This window comes from Hyperolius riggenbachi, chromosome 2 (genome assembly GCF_040937935.1).
Source record: "Hyperolius riggenbachi isolate aHypRig1 chromosome 2, aHypRig1.pri, whole genome shotgun sequence".
NCBI lineage: Eukaryota > Metazoa > Chordata > Amphibia > Anura > Hyperoliidae > Hyperolius > Hyperolius riggenbachi.
In genome coordinates this window covers 333,276,962-333,294,135 of record NC_090647.1, presented here as the reverse complement: position 1 = coordinate 333,294,135, position 17,174 = coordinate 333,276,962, and the positions used below count along the sequence as shown (strand labels likewise).

Genomic DNA, 17,174 nt, shown 5'->3' with positions numbered 1-17,174 from the left:
GACTAGTTAAGACAGGTGTCCTTAATGAGGGTGACTAATTGAGTAGAAGTGTCTAACCACTCTGTGGGAGCCAGAACTCTTAATGGTTGGTAGGGGTTCAAAAACTTATTTCACTCAATGAAATGCAAATCAGTTGCTATCTTTTATTTAAGGTTATTTTTTCGATTTTCCTTTTGATGTGCTATCTGCCACTGTTAAAATAAACCTACCATTGAAATGATACTGTTCTGAGACTTTTCATTTCTTTGTCATTGGACAAACTTACAAAATCAGTGAGGGGTCAAATAATTATTTCCTCCACTGTGTATATCTATCTATCTATCTATCTATCTATATCTCTGACTGGTGGGGAGAAGGGTGAGGGTGCCCATGGCCCTGGGTGTGGAGGTGAAAAAAGGATCGAGGCGCCAGCCGGCGGCTTTGGTGTGTGGGATGCGGGTCTGGGATAATAGTGTCCCTCCCAATGGGCCCCCCACAGTGTCCCCCCTTATGGAGAGATACGAGTGCAGCAGAGCGGGCAGTCTTACCATTCCTCGTCGCGTACGGGCATCTCGTCTTCTCCGCTTCCTGTGATGTCACAGGAAGTAGATGGAAGCAAGAGATGCCCGGTACGCGAGGAAGATGGTAAGACTGCCGCTCTGCTGCACTCGTATCTCTCCATACAGGGGGACACTGGGGGGCACATTCGGAGGGAGAGGGGGACATTCTTATCCCAGACCCGCATCCCACACACCAAAGCCGCCGGCTGGCGCCTCGATCCTCTTTTTACCTCCGCTGCCTGCCGGGACACAAGGGGGGGCTATCCCGGGGCAGCGGGACCCCTCCCCCAACCCGTGACCATTCCGGCGAAAACGGGACGGTTGGGGCCCCTGCCTATATGATATATTTAACTAACATTTTTTATCGTAACAACCAACGATTTATACAGGAAAATCATGAAGATTAACAAGGTTGGCCAAACTTTCGCATCCCACTGTAATTTTGATTGATTTTTGTCACAGATTTATTAACATTAAAATCGATGTGGCTTATTGCGCTGCAGATACCTGGCATATTCAATCACCGTGATTGAATCTGCCAGTAAAAATGGATGCATGTATGGCCTGCTTTACACTGATGCAGCAGTCTGGCGGAGGGAATTAAATCACACAACAGAAGAGTAAAAGGGGTGATCAAGCAGTGTTAGAGACACAGCTCCTGGACACACTGATTTTAAGAAACAAAAATAGCTGCAGGTCACTTGACCAGTTTAAAGTGGTCCGAGGGCCAGCAATTCCACTTTGCTCTAAAAGAATCCTCACAGCTTGAAAGCTACTATCCCAGAATTTTTTTTAGCAGAACGTCACTGAAATGGTTAAACAAAAGCACTTTGTCCTGCTATTCAGCTTCAATCTGGATCCAAAATGTAGATAACGGTATCTTTGTTTACATTTCAATGTTGTTACAATGTATGTAAACACAGTCTAACAAGTGAAAAGGAACTCTATGCTTCAGATACACACACAGTTCAGAAAAGCTCATTAAAAGATGTTAATATATGTAATATAAAGCAGTTTGAATAAAATGCACAGCCAGTTTTCAGGGTACGATAAACTACACTTTGGAAACTTGTAATTTGTAAACAGACAATATAACTTATGCACAAAAGCAAATATGATAACTGTATGAGTAATAAAAAGTAGGAAAATACATTTTTATTGAATGTTATGTCGGAGTTTCAGACCACTTTAAAGAGGAACTGAAGAGAGAGGTATATGGAGGCTGTCATGTTTATTTCCTTTTAGACAATACCAGTTGCCTGGCAGCCCTGCTGATCCTCTGCCTCTAATACTATTAGCCATAGCCCCTGAACAAACATGCAGCAGATCAGGTGTTTCAGTGGTTCAGACTTATAAGTCTAATCTGACAAGACTAGCTGCATGCTTGTTTCTGGTTTTAATCAGATACTACTGCAGAGAAATAGACCAGCAGGGCTGCCAGGCAACTGGTATTGATTAAAAGGAAATAAACATGACAGCCTCCATATACCTCTCTCTTCAGTTCCCCTTTAAGGTAGAAAGCAGGGTTGCTTTGCTTCATTAAAGTTTGCAAATGTGCTCTGTTTAGCAATGAGAAAAAGCAACTAACTTTTGGCATACAAAACCCTTGTCAAAGGTTAATTAGTCAACTGGCTGCTAATGGTTCCGCAACTGCTGGCTTTGATAGGCTCAATTTCTTCCCTTTGTTGATTGAGCGAAATATGCTTGTATGGGAAACTTTGGATCATCACTATGCACCATGTGCAGGGCGAGATGTGCTAATATTCTTGAAACGGTCCTTTAACTTACCAGAATCTTCAGAGAAAGACTGCTGCTCAAACTCCGCTTTTAGGTCTTTCCGAGACGTTGCCTTTCCCTGGTATCTTTTATCAGTATCAGAGAGAAAGGTAACTGTGCGTTTCTTCAGGTTCTTTAGTATTATGGCACCATCATCATCATCTTCAATTTCACCTTCATCAAATTTTTCAATAACTTTTGCTGCCGTGGCTAGAAAAATATAAAAATGAATTGACAAAGAAACATGTCAGTAACAATATCATGGAAACTAAACATGATTGATCATTTAACAGGCCTATTTATGCAGAGTCTAATCAATCAGAAATTGCCTGGGTTGTGGACAGTGTCTAATAGGGTTAAAACATTCACCAGAAAACTAAAGCCCACGGGCCATACCTGACCCGTTTTGTTTTTTTCAAACCGGCCCACCAATGCAGGGCCGAATTTGCCGCAGCTGTGTACTCTGCTCTTACTCTTTTTATGCAGCGTATAAATGAGGTTACTCACCAGCTCTACTTCTTCCTTCAGCCCCGCTTCCATCGTCCTATCTTCATGACTACTGCAGTGTCTCATGTGACCTGCTGCCAGTACGTGCCAGTGGGTCACATGAAATAGTGATATGCTGTGGCCATAGAGAGGACGCTAGTTGTGCGGCTGAATTGAGATTGGTGGTGGAAGCCGAGTGCCAGTGATTAACCTAATTTATTCTCCACTTGTGACTCTGCAGAGAGGGAGGAAGTGAGAGGCATATCAGCTACCTATACTGGGGGAGTGGGCTACTTAGCACTAGCAGCCCACCTGGCTACCTATACTGGAGAAGGGGTTACTTAATACTGGGGGCACACTTAGCTACGGCGAGGGACTCGCAGGTGGTTATGGGGCTGGAGGAAGCCCTGGGTAAGTATCAAATCTTAAGCGTTCTCTGGTACACTTTAATACTGCAGGCACACCTGGCTATCTATACTGGGGAGGGGGCTAAGTAATAAGGGGGGCCCACCTGGTTACCTGCCTCATCTGTTGAAGCAGGGCTTTTCGGCGCCTACCGCGCGCCATGTAGTGCTAAAGCTATTGCAGTAATGCTGTAGACTGCACGCCGTGCATGAGGTAATTCAAGGATGTGGTGTGATTGCCGGACATCAAATTACTTCTCCCTCTGAGTTACGATGACTCAGAGGGGTAATAATATTTAACAACCCCCCAAATTTGTGCAGCAGGGTGAGCTGTCACCCAAATTTAAACTGAAAGTAAACTTATAAGATAATGAATTGTATGTGTAGAATTAATGGTAAATAAAACAGTTTCAGATCTGAAATTTTAAAGGCACCTGTAACCACTGGGAGGGGGAGTTACATACTCACCTAAGAAGAGGGAAGGCTCTGGATCCCTTAACTGCGTCTTCGGGTCTCCGTGTACCCTCAAAGACGAGCAGCTCCATACTGCGATTGCACAGTACGGAGCCGCTTGTCTTCAGAAATAGTTGGAGAATCAAGTACTTTTTCGACACTGAAGTTGGACACTGAAACTGGGGGCCCGGCAGTGGTACGAGGGGACACAGAGAGGACTGTGAAGGCTCCAAGGGATCCAGAGCCGCCTTCTTAGGTGAATATGTAACTTTCTCCCACCCCAGTGGTTACAGGCATCTTTACAGCTAAATTCTAAACCGTAACCATGTCAGGCAGATGTAAAATCTTCTTCATTCAAAAATGAAATTGGTACTTACCTGGGGCTTCTTCCAGGCCACCGTAGGCAGCGAGGTCCCCTGGCGTCCTCCTGGCGGCTCCATTACCAGCGACTTTCGCACCGAAGGTCGGCAGTACCCTTCCTGGACGTGGACGCTCTGTGTCATCATGCTGGCCAGTGTGACATTTCAGCGCATGCGCAGTTCAGAGTTCGAAAACCGCGCATGCGCTGGACTGTCATGCCGGCCAACGTGATGACGCAGAGTGTCCCTTGTCAGGAAGTGTACTGCCGACCTTCAGCCCGAAAGTCGCTGGTAATGGAGCCGCCAGCGAGACCGTGAGAGGAGCCAGGAGGACGCTGGGAGGCTTGGCGGCCTACGGTGGGCTGGAGGAAGCCCCAGGTAAGTACCAATTTCATTTTTTTTTACTGTTCAGGGTCGCTTTAAATCCTTTAAACTTTTCAGCACTAAAGCCTCATCAGCTTTGTTTCCTCAGGCAGATAAAGGTGTTTTGTCATCCATTGAGGGTTCTTTTCCACTATGAAATGCGGTCACGATTGCGATCACGATCGCTTTTCAATTTCCACCATGCGATTAAGCTACTATACTCAGTATAGTAAAGCTCAATCGCATCCAAAACGCGGCAGCACGACGATCGCGTTTTGAACAAAATCACATTGCAATCGGATCGCACTAATGGAAATTGCTGCTGCAATTTCCATTAGTTTAATGTACCTAGCGGAGGGTGTCGCTCAGGCCCTGCTGGGCCGATTTACATAATTTTTTTTTTCAAACACGCAGCTAGCACTTTGCTAGCTGCGTGTTTGGTCTGATCGCCGCCGCGCTGCTACCCGCAGCGGAAACAGCCCCCCCCCCCCGCATACCCCTTGCGCAGCCTGGCCAATCGCGGCCAGGCTGCTCTATGGGGTGGATCGGGATTCCCTGTGACGTCACGACGTCGATGACGTCACTCCGTTCGTTGCAATGGCGAAGGGGGAAGCCCTCAAGGAAATCCCGTTCAGAATGGGATTTCCTTATGGGGAAGCGGCGCCGGCGGCGATCGGTAGGTACAGGGGGGGCGCCGCAGGGAGGGGGGAAGCATGTAGCTAGCGCTAGGCTAGCTACATGCTAAAAAAAAAAAAATAATAATTTGAAAAAAAACCTCCCGCGGCCGCGCAGCCGCATTTATCATACCGCCAGGGAGGTTAAATGTACCTATGTTTATCTCATGTCACTTTGTCATTTCAGGTACCCTTTAAAAACAAGACTGTTTCAAGCCAGGAAGTGGATTGCCATGTGCTGGATTCTAGTGGCTGAGTAGAAACACATGCTAATACAGTGTTGTCATCTAGAAAATGGGTATACAAGAAAAGGAATAACCCTACTAAATACAGGAAAATACAAGGCAGGTGGGATAGCTCAGCAGTTACTGAATGAACTTGAAAGAAGGTTACTTTTCTGCACATTTATGCGTTGAGGCATCCAGTTCAAAATAGACATATTAAAAAAAAAAAAAACATGTTGCCTATGTACTATAAGGTCAACATGGCTTGTAAATCACTGCACTCCATTTTTATTTACACTTTACACTGCCACATAACCGAACAGAGCCATTGGCAAACTATATACCCTAATGAGCCAAATGACTGTCACTCATCAACATCAAAAAACACAAATACATAAGTAACACAGGCATAACAAGCTACACATCCAGCAACATATGTTGGAAAGAGACAGTTCTAGCATAACATCATCATTAGTTAACAAGGAGCTTGTGGACACCGGCCTCCTGTCTTTGTAGCAGTCACAAATCTCAGCAACATGTGCAGCTCTGTCATATTACGCCGTCTAACAGTATGATACATGAGATTTAGGTCACAATGCTGTCTCCCCAACAAATCACAATGTCTGCTAAAATCCAGACCGCCATTTAATAAATAAAGAAAGGAAGGGTAATATCATTCAATGTATTTTAAAGGGAACGTATACCCTTGCTTCTCATATTCGGTAATAGCTCTTTAATGCTGATAAATACGCATTACCCGATGTTATGGGTGCTATTTGCCAAAGGAAATTTGCGCTAAAGAATAAAGGGTTGAAGCTGTATTCACTCCCAACACAAAGCTAGATGAAGTTAAGTTCGTATGTATTTTAATTTCAAAGGATTTAATTGATTTCATCAAATATATCAATGTATTATATGCACACCCTGCAGAGCTGTAGTGAATCCACTGAGAAGGATTAGCACATTGAAGACAGAGGTGTTGTCTATGACCCATAAACCTGGTTCAGATCGTGCATGAAGAATGTGTATTAGTGGAAGAATCCCCTCATTCTTCCCTCATGTTTGTGTAGATTTTATTTTTGGATGTACAGTATGTGCATTCTCTATGCAATGTCTGTTGGTAGTGTGTATACCAAAAAAAGGCTCCCGGAAATGTAGGTTCCCAGGAAACCCTATAGTAGAATATCGGTAAACTTACCGATATTCTACTATTAACCATTTCAGCCCGCAGGGATTTTTCACCTTATGCATCAGAGCAATTTTCACCTCCCATTCATTCGCTAATAACTTTATCACTACTTAACACAATTTATTGATCTATATCTTGTTTTTTCCGACACTAATTAGGTTTTCTTTGGGTGGTACATTTTGCTAAGAATAATTTTTTATGAATGCATTTTAACAGGATTAATAAGAAAAAAAAATGGAAAAAATTCATTATTTTTCGTCCATTAGAGCTTTAAAATAATCCACGCTACCATAATTAAAACCTATGTATTTTATTTGCCCGTTGTCTCGGTTAGGACACCATTTAAATTTTGTCCCTATCACAATGTATGGCGACAATATTTTATTTGGCAATAAAGGTGCATTTTTTCTGATTTGCGTCTATCACTATTTACAAGCTTAGAATTTAAAAAATGTTCATAGTATACACCCCTCAAATGCATATTTAACCACTTCAGGATTCTGCGTACGCATAAGTACGCCCCTGAATCCTGAAGCGGTTTCCATGGAAACGTTCCATGTCAGTTCACGGAGGGTGTTTCCGTGAACACCCTTGTGAGCCTCCGATCGCGGCTCGCAGGGTAAATGTAAACGCGGGGAAGATCTTCCCCGGTGTTTACATACATAGCAGCGCCGTAGAGGAGATCGGCGATCTCCGGCCTCTGATTGGCCAGGGATCGCCGGCATCTGATAGGCCAGGGATCGCCGGCATCTGATAGGCTGAAGCCTATCTGAGGCGGCGCAGGACGGATTTCTGTCCTGCGCAGCCCATAATGAAGAGGGGAGGGAAGTAGGCAGAGGGAGGAATAGCGCTGCGGAGGGGGGCTTTGAGGAGCCCAGCCCCCGCTAGGCACAGCAGCGCGGCGGCGATCAGAGCCCCCCAGCAGGACATGCCCCTAGTGGGGGAAAAAAAGGGCCAAGTCTGATCGCCCTGCCTGCTATCTGATCTGTGCTGCGAGCTGAAGAGCCCCCGCAGCACAGATCATCCAAACCACCCGAAACCCGGAAGTGGTTAAAAAGTTCAGACCCTTAGGTAACTATTTATGTTGTTTTTTTTATTGTAACTTTTTTTTTTCCCATTAAAAATTTTATTTGGGTAATATTTTGGTGTGGGAAATAAACTATTTTTAATGTTATTATATGTGGAAATTGTAATGTAAAAAATATGTAGATGTAGTTTTACTATTTGGCCACAAGATGGCTACCTTGAGTTTAGGAGGAGGACGGGGAAACTTTTTTTTGCAGAAAGACTGAAGCCTCTAGTAAGATCATTTCGGTTTTTCTGCTGGGGACACGGATCGGTGATCGGGAACCATGTTCCTGTTCACTGATCCCAGGGCTACCGGTGGACAGCACAGGGGGGCGCGCGCAGGAACGCGCCGAAGCGCGGCACCGCATCAGAGCAGCCACCTGGACGGGAGGATCACGTCTGGGCGGCAGAAATGGTTAAAGTGTAAAAAAATTATCATAAAATATTGGTATTAAAAATGTTACTGTAGCTAAGCTTACTCCCACACTGAACCCTCCCACTACCAATGCCTAACCTAAACTACCCCTCCTCGTCAGCGCAAAACACCCCTATGGCTTACCTTTACCCTACCTACACCACGCCTAACATTAACTGTCCCCACCGCCACGGTGGCATGACGCTAAAGGCCCATACACACGGCATACATTTGTCTGTAGTTGTGAGGCAGCGACAAAACAGACAAGAGACAACAGCATATTTATGGCAGCAACAATTCAAGTTCGCGACAGTTGTACACACGTGACAACAGAAAGAGTGAAGACACGTCGGAAGCTGTCTGCCACAGACTACGTATAGCAGTAGTACTATGGTAGCGGCTCTGCTGTCTGTAGAAGATTTTCATACACACGACAGGACATCAACAGACTAAGTGACGGTTCGTGTGACAAAAAAGTCACAAGCGATTCATCAGTTGCATCGCTCAAACATGGCTGTGTCTGCTGACAGTCTTTTGCAGCGTACACACAAACAAACCGTCGCGCAAACCATCGCTCAACATGTGTCTGTAAAGATATTTGTGTACCGTGTGTATGGGCCTTTAAGGCCCATACACACGGCATACAATTGTCTGTACAGACAAGAGTTGAGTGACTTTTTTTGCGACGGTTTGTTCGTGTGTACGATGCAAGTACTACTACTATACGTAGTCTGTGGCTGACAGCTTCCGTTGTGACTTCACTCTGTCTGTTGTCACGTGTGTACAACTGTCACGAACTCGAATTGTCGCTGCCATAAATATGCTGTTGTCTCGTCTGTTTGTCACAACTAAAGACAAATGTATGCCGTGTGTATGGGCCTTTATTCCCCCCAATAATAAGAAGTGCCGCATGGGGTAACAAGGGACCAGATCTGGCTAGAGGGCAAAGCGGGGAGACCAGATCAGACTAGAGGGCAAAGCGGGGAGACCAGATCAGACTAGAGGGCAAAGCAGGGAGACCAGATCAGACTAGAGGACAAAGCAGGGAGACCAGATCAGACTAGAGGGCAAAACGGGGAGACCAGATCAGACTAGAGGGCATAACGGGGAGACCAGATCAGACTAGAGGGCAAAGCGAGGAGACCAGATCAGACTAGAGGGTAAAGCAGGGAGACCAGATCAGACTAGAGGGCAAAGCGGGGAGACCAGATCAGACTAGAGGACAAAGCAGGGAGACCAGATCAGACTAGAGGGCAAAACGGGGAGACCAGATCAGACTAGAGGGCAAAACGGGGAGACCAGATCAGACTAGAGGGCAAAGCGAGGAGACCAGATCAGACTAGAGGGCAAAACGGGGAGACCAGATCAGACTAGAGGGCAAAGCGAGGAGACCAGATCAGACTAGAGGGCAAAGCGAGGAGACCAGATCAGACTAGAGGGCAAAGCGAGGAGACCAGATCAGACTAGAGGGCAAAACGGGGAGACCAGATCAGACTAGAGGGCAAAGCGAGGAGACCAGATCAGACTAGAGGGCAAAGCGAGGAGACCAGATCAGACTAGAGGGCAAAGCGAGGAGACCAGATCAGACTAGAGGGCAAAACGGGGAGACCAGATCAGACTAGAGGGCAAAGCGAGGAGACCAGATCAGACTAGAGGGCAAAGCGAGGAGACCAGATCAGACTAGAGGGCAAAGCGAGGAGACCAGATCAGACTAGAGGGCAAAACGGGGAGACCAGATCAGACTAGAGGGCAAAACGGGGAGACCAGATCAGACTAGAGGGCAAAGCGAGGAGACCAGATCAGACTAGAGGACAAAGCGGTGAGACCAGATCAGACTAGAGGTTAAAGCGAGAACAGATCAGACTAGAATATATTAAAAACACAAACACGCTGACACCTGTGAAAAAAAATGTATACATGGGTGACAGTCCTGGTTCACCTCCTCTATTATACAAACAAAATTCATGCACAGAGGTAGCGCCACTCAGGCTCTAGCAATATATTATATATAAGATAGCAGTCTCTATAATAAAGTCCAGGCAGTGTCCTAGAAGTAGGCAATCCATGTAACTCTCACATACACTCCACTTACATCAACCCACACACAACACTGGGAGTATGCTGATGAGCTTTCCAAAAAATATATACCGGTATATGTATAAAAAAATGAAGATTTAAAAAAAATGTTTTAGGCAGTTCTAAAAAATATATATAAAACTGAGTAGTCTCTGTATCAATTTCAAGAGCATCCAGAGTGTATACAGAACTCCCATTGCACTTTACTTTGTAGTGTGCTTATAATCCTTTACCTTAGGGTCTGTATCTAACTTCCTATTACAATTATAACTATTAGGTATAAGGATCCGGAAGAGTCTTAACGTTGTAGACACTTACTAGTTACTGTTAAATTCCCCACGAGTCGGCTCTTCAATTGAATCAATTTAAGTTGCAGTGACAGCCGGTATTATTCACAGGTCCTCCGGTCTCTGCGACAATATGCTGTAAAGAGAAGGGCCGCTCCAGGGTGACTCACCAGCCCCCCCCCCTCAACACGATAGGTGTACCAATTCGTGAGGGCCGCCCCTTAATTTTTTGATATTCTCTTTGGTTCTAAGTTACCCCTATAAGGATGGCAGCTACGGATAGTGTTTGGGATTTTAGAAACAAACAAGTAAACAGAATTACGGTAATACATTTTTTAATTATCAGGAATATGAAGAGCGTGCTGGGGTATACTGGGAGGATGTAGTATATAACCTCAAGAATTTGGAGAAACTACTGATAAAGGAAACTAAAAATCAGTGGGCGGTTGCCACATTGGATCAGTATCTCCTGTGGGAAATATCGCCAGTGGGCCTTACCATTTACAAACAGCTGGCTGCAGACTTCGTAACACCAGTAGTGCAGGAAGAGTGGGATCGTATGTGCCATGGGTTCTCATTACAGTTAATGACCTTTATTAGAGACACAAGAAGGAGCCAATGCTTTAATTTGAATAAGGAAATAGGCAAATTGAGAAAGTAAATGGAACCATTTAATAAAGTTCCGGAATATGAAAATATGGAAAAGAGTATTAAAAATAGGTTGGACCACCTAGGAGGAGATTATTGAAAAGAAAAAAAAGAAAATTTATTAGGGACTTGGTTCCCGTTCAGGTATCTCAGACCTCTGGAGAAATTGAGGAAATTTGTCAATGGAGCACACATGAGAACTCCATGGTAACATTAGATGCCACTGGGATCTACCATGAGACCCGAGATATGGAGGGGAAAGGGAGAGAGGTGGAGTCGGAGAGTGAGGTGGACTGGGAGGAAGTGGGAGGGCAGTTGGAGGTTTTGGAACTGGGGATCCCACACAGGGTGATTGTAGGCCAGTAATAGAGGATACTTGGGCATCAGGGATATCAGATACATCTGGGGGAAACCCCATAGAGAACTTAAAATTGGTATGGACAAAATCACATCAGACGCAATAAAGGACTAACACAAACAAACACAGAACATTTATATTGCGCTTTTCTCCTAAGGGAATCAAAGCGCCAGAGCTGCAGCCACTAGGACGCGCTCTATAGTCAGTAGCAGTGTTAGGGAGACATGCCCAAGGTCCCCTACTGAATAGGTGCTGACTTACTGAACAGGCAGAGCAGAGATTCGAACCCAGGTCGCCTGTGTCAGAAGCAGAGCCCTTAACCATTACACTATCCAGCCACTATCCCTAAACAAATAAAATCCAGTAGAGGTAATCAAATACAAGTAGAGATGAATATACCTCTACCCTAAAAGAGAAAGATGGGCGTAGTGGAAGAGGGGGATGGCTCATTTACACAAAGGGTAATGGGTAATACATATGAGGATATACCTATACAAAATAGATACTCTGCTCTGAGGAATGAGAACAATGAGGAATTGGAGGCGAGTATAATTCAAAAAAGAGCCCAAAATAAAACTAAGAAAAACCTGAATGAACCCCGATTAAATATGGGGGAAAAAAAAAAAGAAAGAATCAGACAAACAGTTGCTAGAAAAAAGAGATTAAAATTTGCCCCAATTTCTAAACTGAATACATTTGAGACATATGTTGATATTAAAAAATACACCAGAAAGTTATGTTTAAAAAAATATTTCCAGAAGAACCCAGTAGCCCCAAAAACAGCCAATCAATATTTTTTTACATACCTCATTGAAGAAACCCTCCCGGTTCAACCCAACAAGTGAAATGAGTAAAGAAATGTTGTTGTTTGAACGATGTGTGGAAAAGGACTTGAGGGTAAAATCCCAACCAGCCTCCTGGGGTAATATCACAAAAAAAGAATCTCAAGCATTGTGGGATCTTCAAAAGAACTAATCTATCGTCATCTGTCCAGCAGACAAGGGGGGAAGGGGGGTATTGTGGTACAAAGTGCAAAGGATTATGATTGTGAAGCTTTAACGATTGCAGGAACGATCTCCACGGTGAGCGCACAGCGTGTACGCTGACTCTGAGGAGATCTCCCACAAGCGTTCAGACAGAGGAGCCCAGTAATGGTTGAACACACCTGTGGAGGAACAAACCCAGCCAGCAGGTGGAGCTGTGGAGCACAGAGAGACAAATCCTCTGAACAGTCCACAGACGACAGACAGAAATTGCACAAAGCGAATGTGGCGATGAGCAATATATTAACAGGACAGAAACAGGAACAGATCTGTAATAGATCAGATGAATGTCTGGCAAACTGATAACAGACTTTGAGGAAACGGGCATTCATTCACAGAGCATCCACAGATGCCAGACAGAAATTGCACAATGCGGAAGCAACAATGAGCAATACAAAAACAGGACAGGAACAGATCTGCAAAAGATCAAATGAATGTCTGTCAAACTGATAACAGACTTTGAGGAAACAGGCATTCATTCACAGAGCATCCATACATGCCAGAAAGAAATTGCACAATGCGGAGCAGCAATGAGCAATACAAACAGTACAGAACATAACAAATCAGTATACTTTATTATTGTGAGAAGTACACGTGTTTGGTGCACAGTAAAGAGGCGAACGCCACCAAGGCGGTAAGCCCCAGTGGGGGGAACCCACTGGTAGCAGAGTAGTCAAACAATCAGGCGTCAGCAACAGATCAGGAGATACAGTACAGAATCGTTAGGCAGAAATCATAGTCGGTAATCAGGCAGAGAATCGGCAACAGATCAGATAAGCACAGTACAGAATCAAGAGGCAGAGAGCGGAGTCAGAGGTTCAAGCAAAAGGTTATACACAGAATATCAATAATAATTACAATAATGAACCTAAGCTATCAGAATCAGAATCAGAATCAGAATCAGCTTTATTCGCCAAGTGCGACAGGTGCCACACCCGGAATTATTTGTGGACACATGGCAGACATGGATGGTAGTGCGTGTTAACAGCATCAGTAGTAGCTACATAGGAATGCAACAGTATGACAACAACAATATAGGAATACAACATAGGAATACAACAGTAAACAGCGACAATATAACAACAACATTGATAATAACAGTACAAAGCATAGTGTGGCTGATATAACAGTAACCAAAGCATAGTGTGACTGAACAGCCCCATTGTGCCAGAGTTAGCGTGGTACGATTTTAACACGTGGAACAGTGGGACAGTGTGGACTACAGGCAAGCACGCTCTCAGTCGTTGAGTAGGAGAACTGCCTGGGGGAAGAAGGTGTTTCTGTGCCTGGTGGTTTTGGTGGGGATGGTCCTGTAGCGGCGGCCTGAGGGCAGGGGGTCGAAGAAGTGACTGCCTGGGTGGGATTGGTCGCCAGTAATCCTGTTGGCCCTGGACCTCATTCTGGATGTGTGGAGGAGGTCCAGGGGAGGCAGAGGTGACCCGATGATCTTCTCAGCGGTGCTGATTACCCTCTGAAGTTTGTGCTTGTCCTTTGTATTTGCCCCCGAGTACCAGACAATGATGGAGGAGCAGAGGACAGACTATGTGTGAATCCCCGGGGTCCTGCCGGTTCAACTCACCAGGATCTGACGCAGGTCTGACACAGAATATCAATACAGTAATAGTAACAATCCTACACTATGGGCTGGTGCACACCGAGCGGCTTTTTCAGCGTTTCTGCAGCCGCTTGCGGCTGCGGATCCGCTTGGTCAATGTATCTCAATGGGGTGGTGCACACCAGAGCGGGAGGCGTTTTGCAGAAACGAAAAATGTCGGGGTGAGGCATTTTTTGGATTTCGGATGCGTTTCTGCCTCAATGTTAAGTATAGGAAAAACGCAAACCGCTCTGAAAAACGCCTGTTCAGAGCGGTTTTGCCGGCGTTTTTGTTACAGAAGCTGTTCAGTAACAGCTTTACTGTAACAATATATGAAATGTACTATACTGAAATCCGCTGCAGCAATCCGCAAAACGCCATAGAAAAATAAGAAAAAGCGTTTCAAAATCTGCTAGCATTTTGCGGATCTGCTAGCGGTTTTTGGTGTGCACCGTGCCTATGTGTGAATCCCCGGGGTCCTGCCGGATCAAACACACCAGGATCTGACTAAGGTCTAAGAGCTATCACAGAGAAATGTTTGCATGAACATAGACCCAGGACTGCAGTCCTATAGACTAGCAATATGTCGGGCGGTGGGAGGCAGACTCAGGAAGTGACTTTTATGGATGAAGGCACCAATCAGAGAGAAGCATGCAAAAGGACAAGGCAGCAAGCTGGATTCACTTAGCCTGCATCTCATAAGTCCATACATCCTCATGCAAACAGCATAGCACTTGAATTCAGAATAGGAGACCACACCACAATGAAATGCGAATAAAATGCAAATGAACAATTAATTCATTGTGAATGTGAGAGAATCTCTGCAAACAGCAGCCAACATAGTCTGGCTGCAGTAGTGTCTGAAGACAAAACAGAGCTCACAGAGGAGATCATTACAGAAGCATGTAGATTGGTTGGTGACACGGGTACATATAAACCCCTGAAGAAGAATCCTAGTGACCAGTTCACTAAGGAACTGGAAGGGTTAATTAAAAGTGCTAGGCAAGATGGTATTCTATCAGCTAAAGAATATAACTTTGTGAATATACAACACCCACGTATACCCATTTTTACCATCTGCCCAAGATCCACAAGGACTTGAGGAGTCCTCCAGGGAGGCCTATAATTTCTGGTATAGGGTCTATTACATCTAATTTATCTAGATATGTTGATACATTCCTACAAAAGTATGTGAGACAGACCCCAAGCTAGAGGGTGAAGCGAGGGGCCCGGGTCAAGCTAGAGGGTGAAGCGAGGGGCCCGGGTCAAGCTAGAGGGTGAAGCGGGGAGCCCGGGTCAAGCTAGAGGGTGAGGCGGGGAGCCCGGGTCAAGCTAGAGGGTGAGGCGGGGAGCCCGGGTCAAGCTAGAGGGTGAGGCGGGGAGCCCGGGTCAAGCTAGAGGGTGAGGCGGGGAGCCCGGGTCAAGCTAGAGGGTGAGGCGGGGAGCCCGGGTCAAGCTAGAGGGTGAGGCGAGGGGCCCGGGTCAAGCTAGAGGGTGAAGCGAGGGGCCCGGGTCAAGCTAGAGGGTGAAGCGACGGGCCCGGGTCAAGCTAGAGGGTGAAGCGAGGGGCCCGGGTCAAGCTAGAGGGTGAAGCGAGGGGCCCGGGTCAAGCTAGAGGGTGAAGCGAGGGGCCCAGGTCAAGCTAGAGGGTGAAGCGAGGGGCCCAGGTCAAGCTAGAGGGTGAAGCGAGGGGCCCAGGTCAAGCTAGAGGGTGTAGCGAGGGGCCCAGGTCAAGCTAGAGGGTGAAGCGAGGGGCCCAGGTCAAGCTAGAGGGTGAAGCGAGGGGCCCAGGTCAAGCTAGAGGGTGAAGCGAGGGGCCCAGGTCAAGCTAGAGGGTGAAGCGAGGGGCCCAGGTCAAGCTAGAGGGTGAAGCGAGGGGCCCAGGTCAAGCTAGAGGGTTAAGCGAGGGGCCCAGGTCAAGCTAGAGGGTGAAGCGATGGGCCCAGGTCAAGCTAGAGGGTGAAGCGAGGGGCCCAGGTCAAGCTAGAGGGTGAAGCGAGGGGCACAGGTCAAGCTAGAGAGTGAAGTGAGAAGCCCAGATCAGGGCTTGTTCAATATTTGTTTTTTAAATGTGTAAAATAACTTTAAAACAATCAACTAAAAAAGTATATTCTTCATGAGTTTTTCATGGTAGCTGTGGAGAAGACAACTTGTGTTTAGCTCCAATATTTTTGTTTTAAAAGGTGACCCTTCCACCTTATCTCATAAGGCTGAGAGTATTATAAAGTATACTAAATCATTGATACTGCTCGATCAACTGTTAGATTCGACCACTTTTGTGCACAAGCATCTATAAGTTCGAGTATGTTATTAAAACAACATCTGACAGATGTGACACCTATAAAGCCCCACGGTACAAACAACACGGGAAAGTTAGATTTTGCTTTTTGGCGATGGTTTTGTAGCCAAAAAGCAAGAAATAGGTTCTACAGAAACACCGGTAACACGTTATGGCAGCCCTCAGCCCTGACACACGTGGCTGTCTGCAAGCGCCTCCTCTTCTCCATAAGATTATTGCTCTTCAGCCAAGACAAATACGATACGTTGCATTGCCCACCTTCATCCTGATCATCCTCCGGGTCCCAGAAACGTGGCTGTGGATTCAGTAAACTCTCTAATTCCTGGGACAAGGGCGCCGCCATCTTTCCACTGCACGCTGACGCTACAACACACCGCCCCCTGACCATGGCGTCATAGGTAGTCGCAACGTGCACGCTGGTTGCTGCAGGAACGCGCAAAGTGCTTTGTGCGGGGGAAGCCGTCTGTTGGCCACATATCGTGACAGAAACACGAACCAAGAAAGGAAGGCAGCGAGGCGAGGCGAGGCGAGCTGAACGTTTATTAGCCAATATTTTCACTTGGTTCGATTCTTCCATTTCATAATAATTACAGTAGAAGTCTGAACTTGAACTTTGCTCAGGGCTAGTCAGATTAGGGACCCCTAATGATGTGACATAATTTATCAAACTGTAAGTCAGTTTCCAAATGTCATTCTCCCTATTCAAAGTTCCAATTTAATCCTTGGGGGGGGGGGGGGGGGGTATGGCTAACCCTAGGAGCAGCGTTGTGATTTTGTTCAAATGGCAAATGCGCTGCATGTAGTATGTTTTTTGGAGCGATTCAGCTTAAATCAAATATTGCTTTGCGGGCCACATTGTTTATGAAAATGTAACTGGGCGTTGTCTCTGGGGGGCACCCCAAAAACGTTAGCTGCAATA

At 45.8% G+C, this 17,174-nt stretch overlaps 1 protein-coding gene across 2 annotated transcripts in view; it reads right to left on the bottom strand.

Annotated features, from left to right (window-relative positions):
• AATF (apoptosis antagonizing transcription factor) overlaps nucleotides 1-16,614 on the bottom strand; it is a 228,590-nt gene extending 211,976 nt beyond the window's left edge. For both annotated transcript variants that reach the window (XM_068269363.1, XM_068269364.1), the window contains exons 1-2: nucleotides 16,514-16,614; nucleotides 2,328-2,525 (exon numbers count right to left, since the gene is read on the bottom strand). In XM_068269363.1, the coding sequence (XP_068125464.1) occupies nucleotides 2,328-2,525; nucleotides 16,514-16,598 (283 nt within the window). In that variant the 5' untranslated portion in view covers nucleotides 16,599-16,614. The remainder of the gene's footprint in view (nucleotides 1-2,327; nucleotides 2,526-16,513) is intronic.
• Nucleotides 16,615-17,174: the final 560 nt, after the last annotated feature.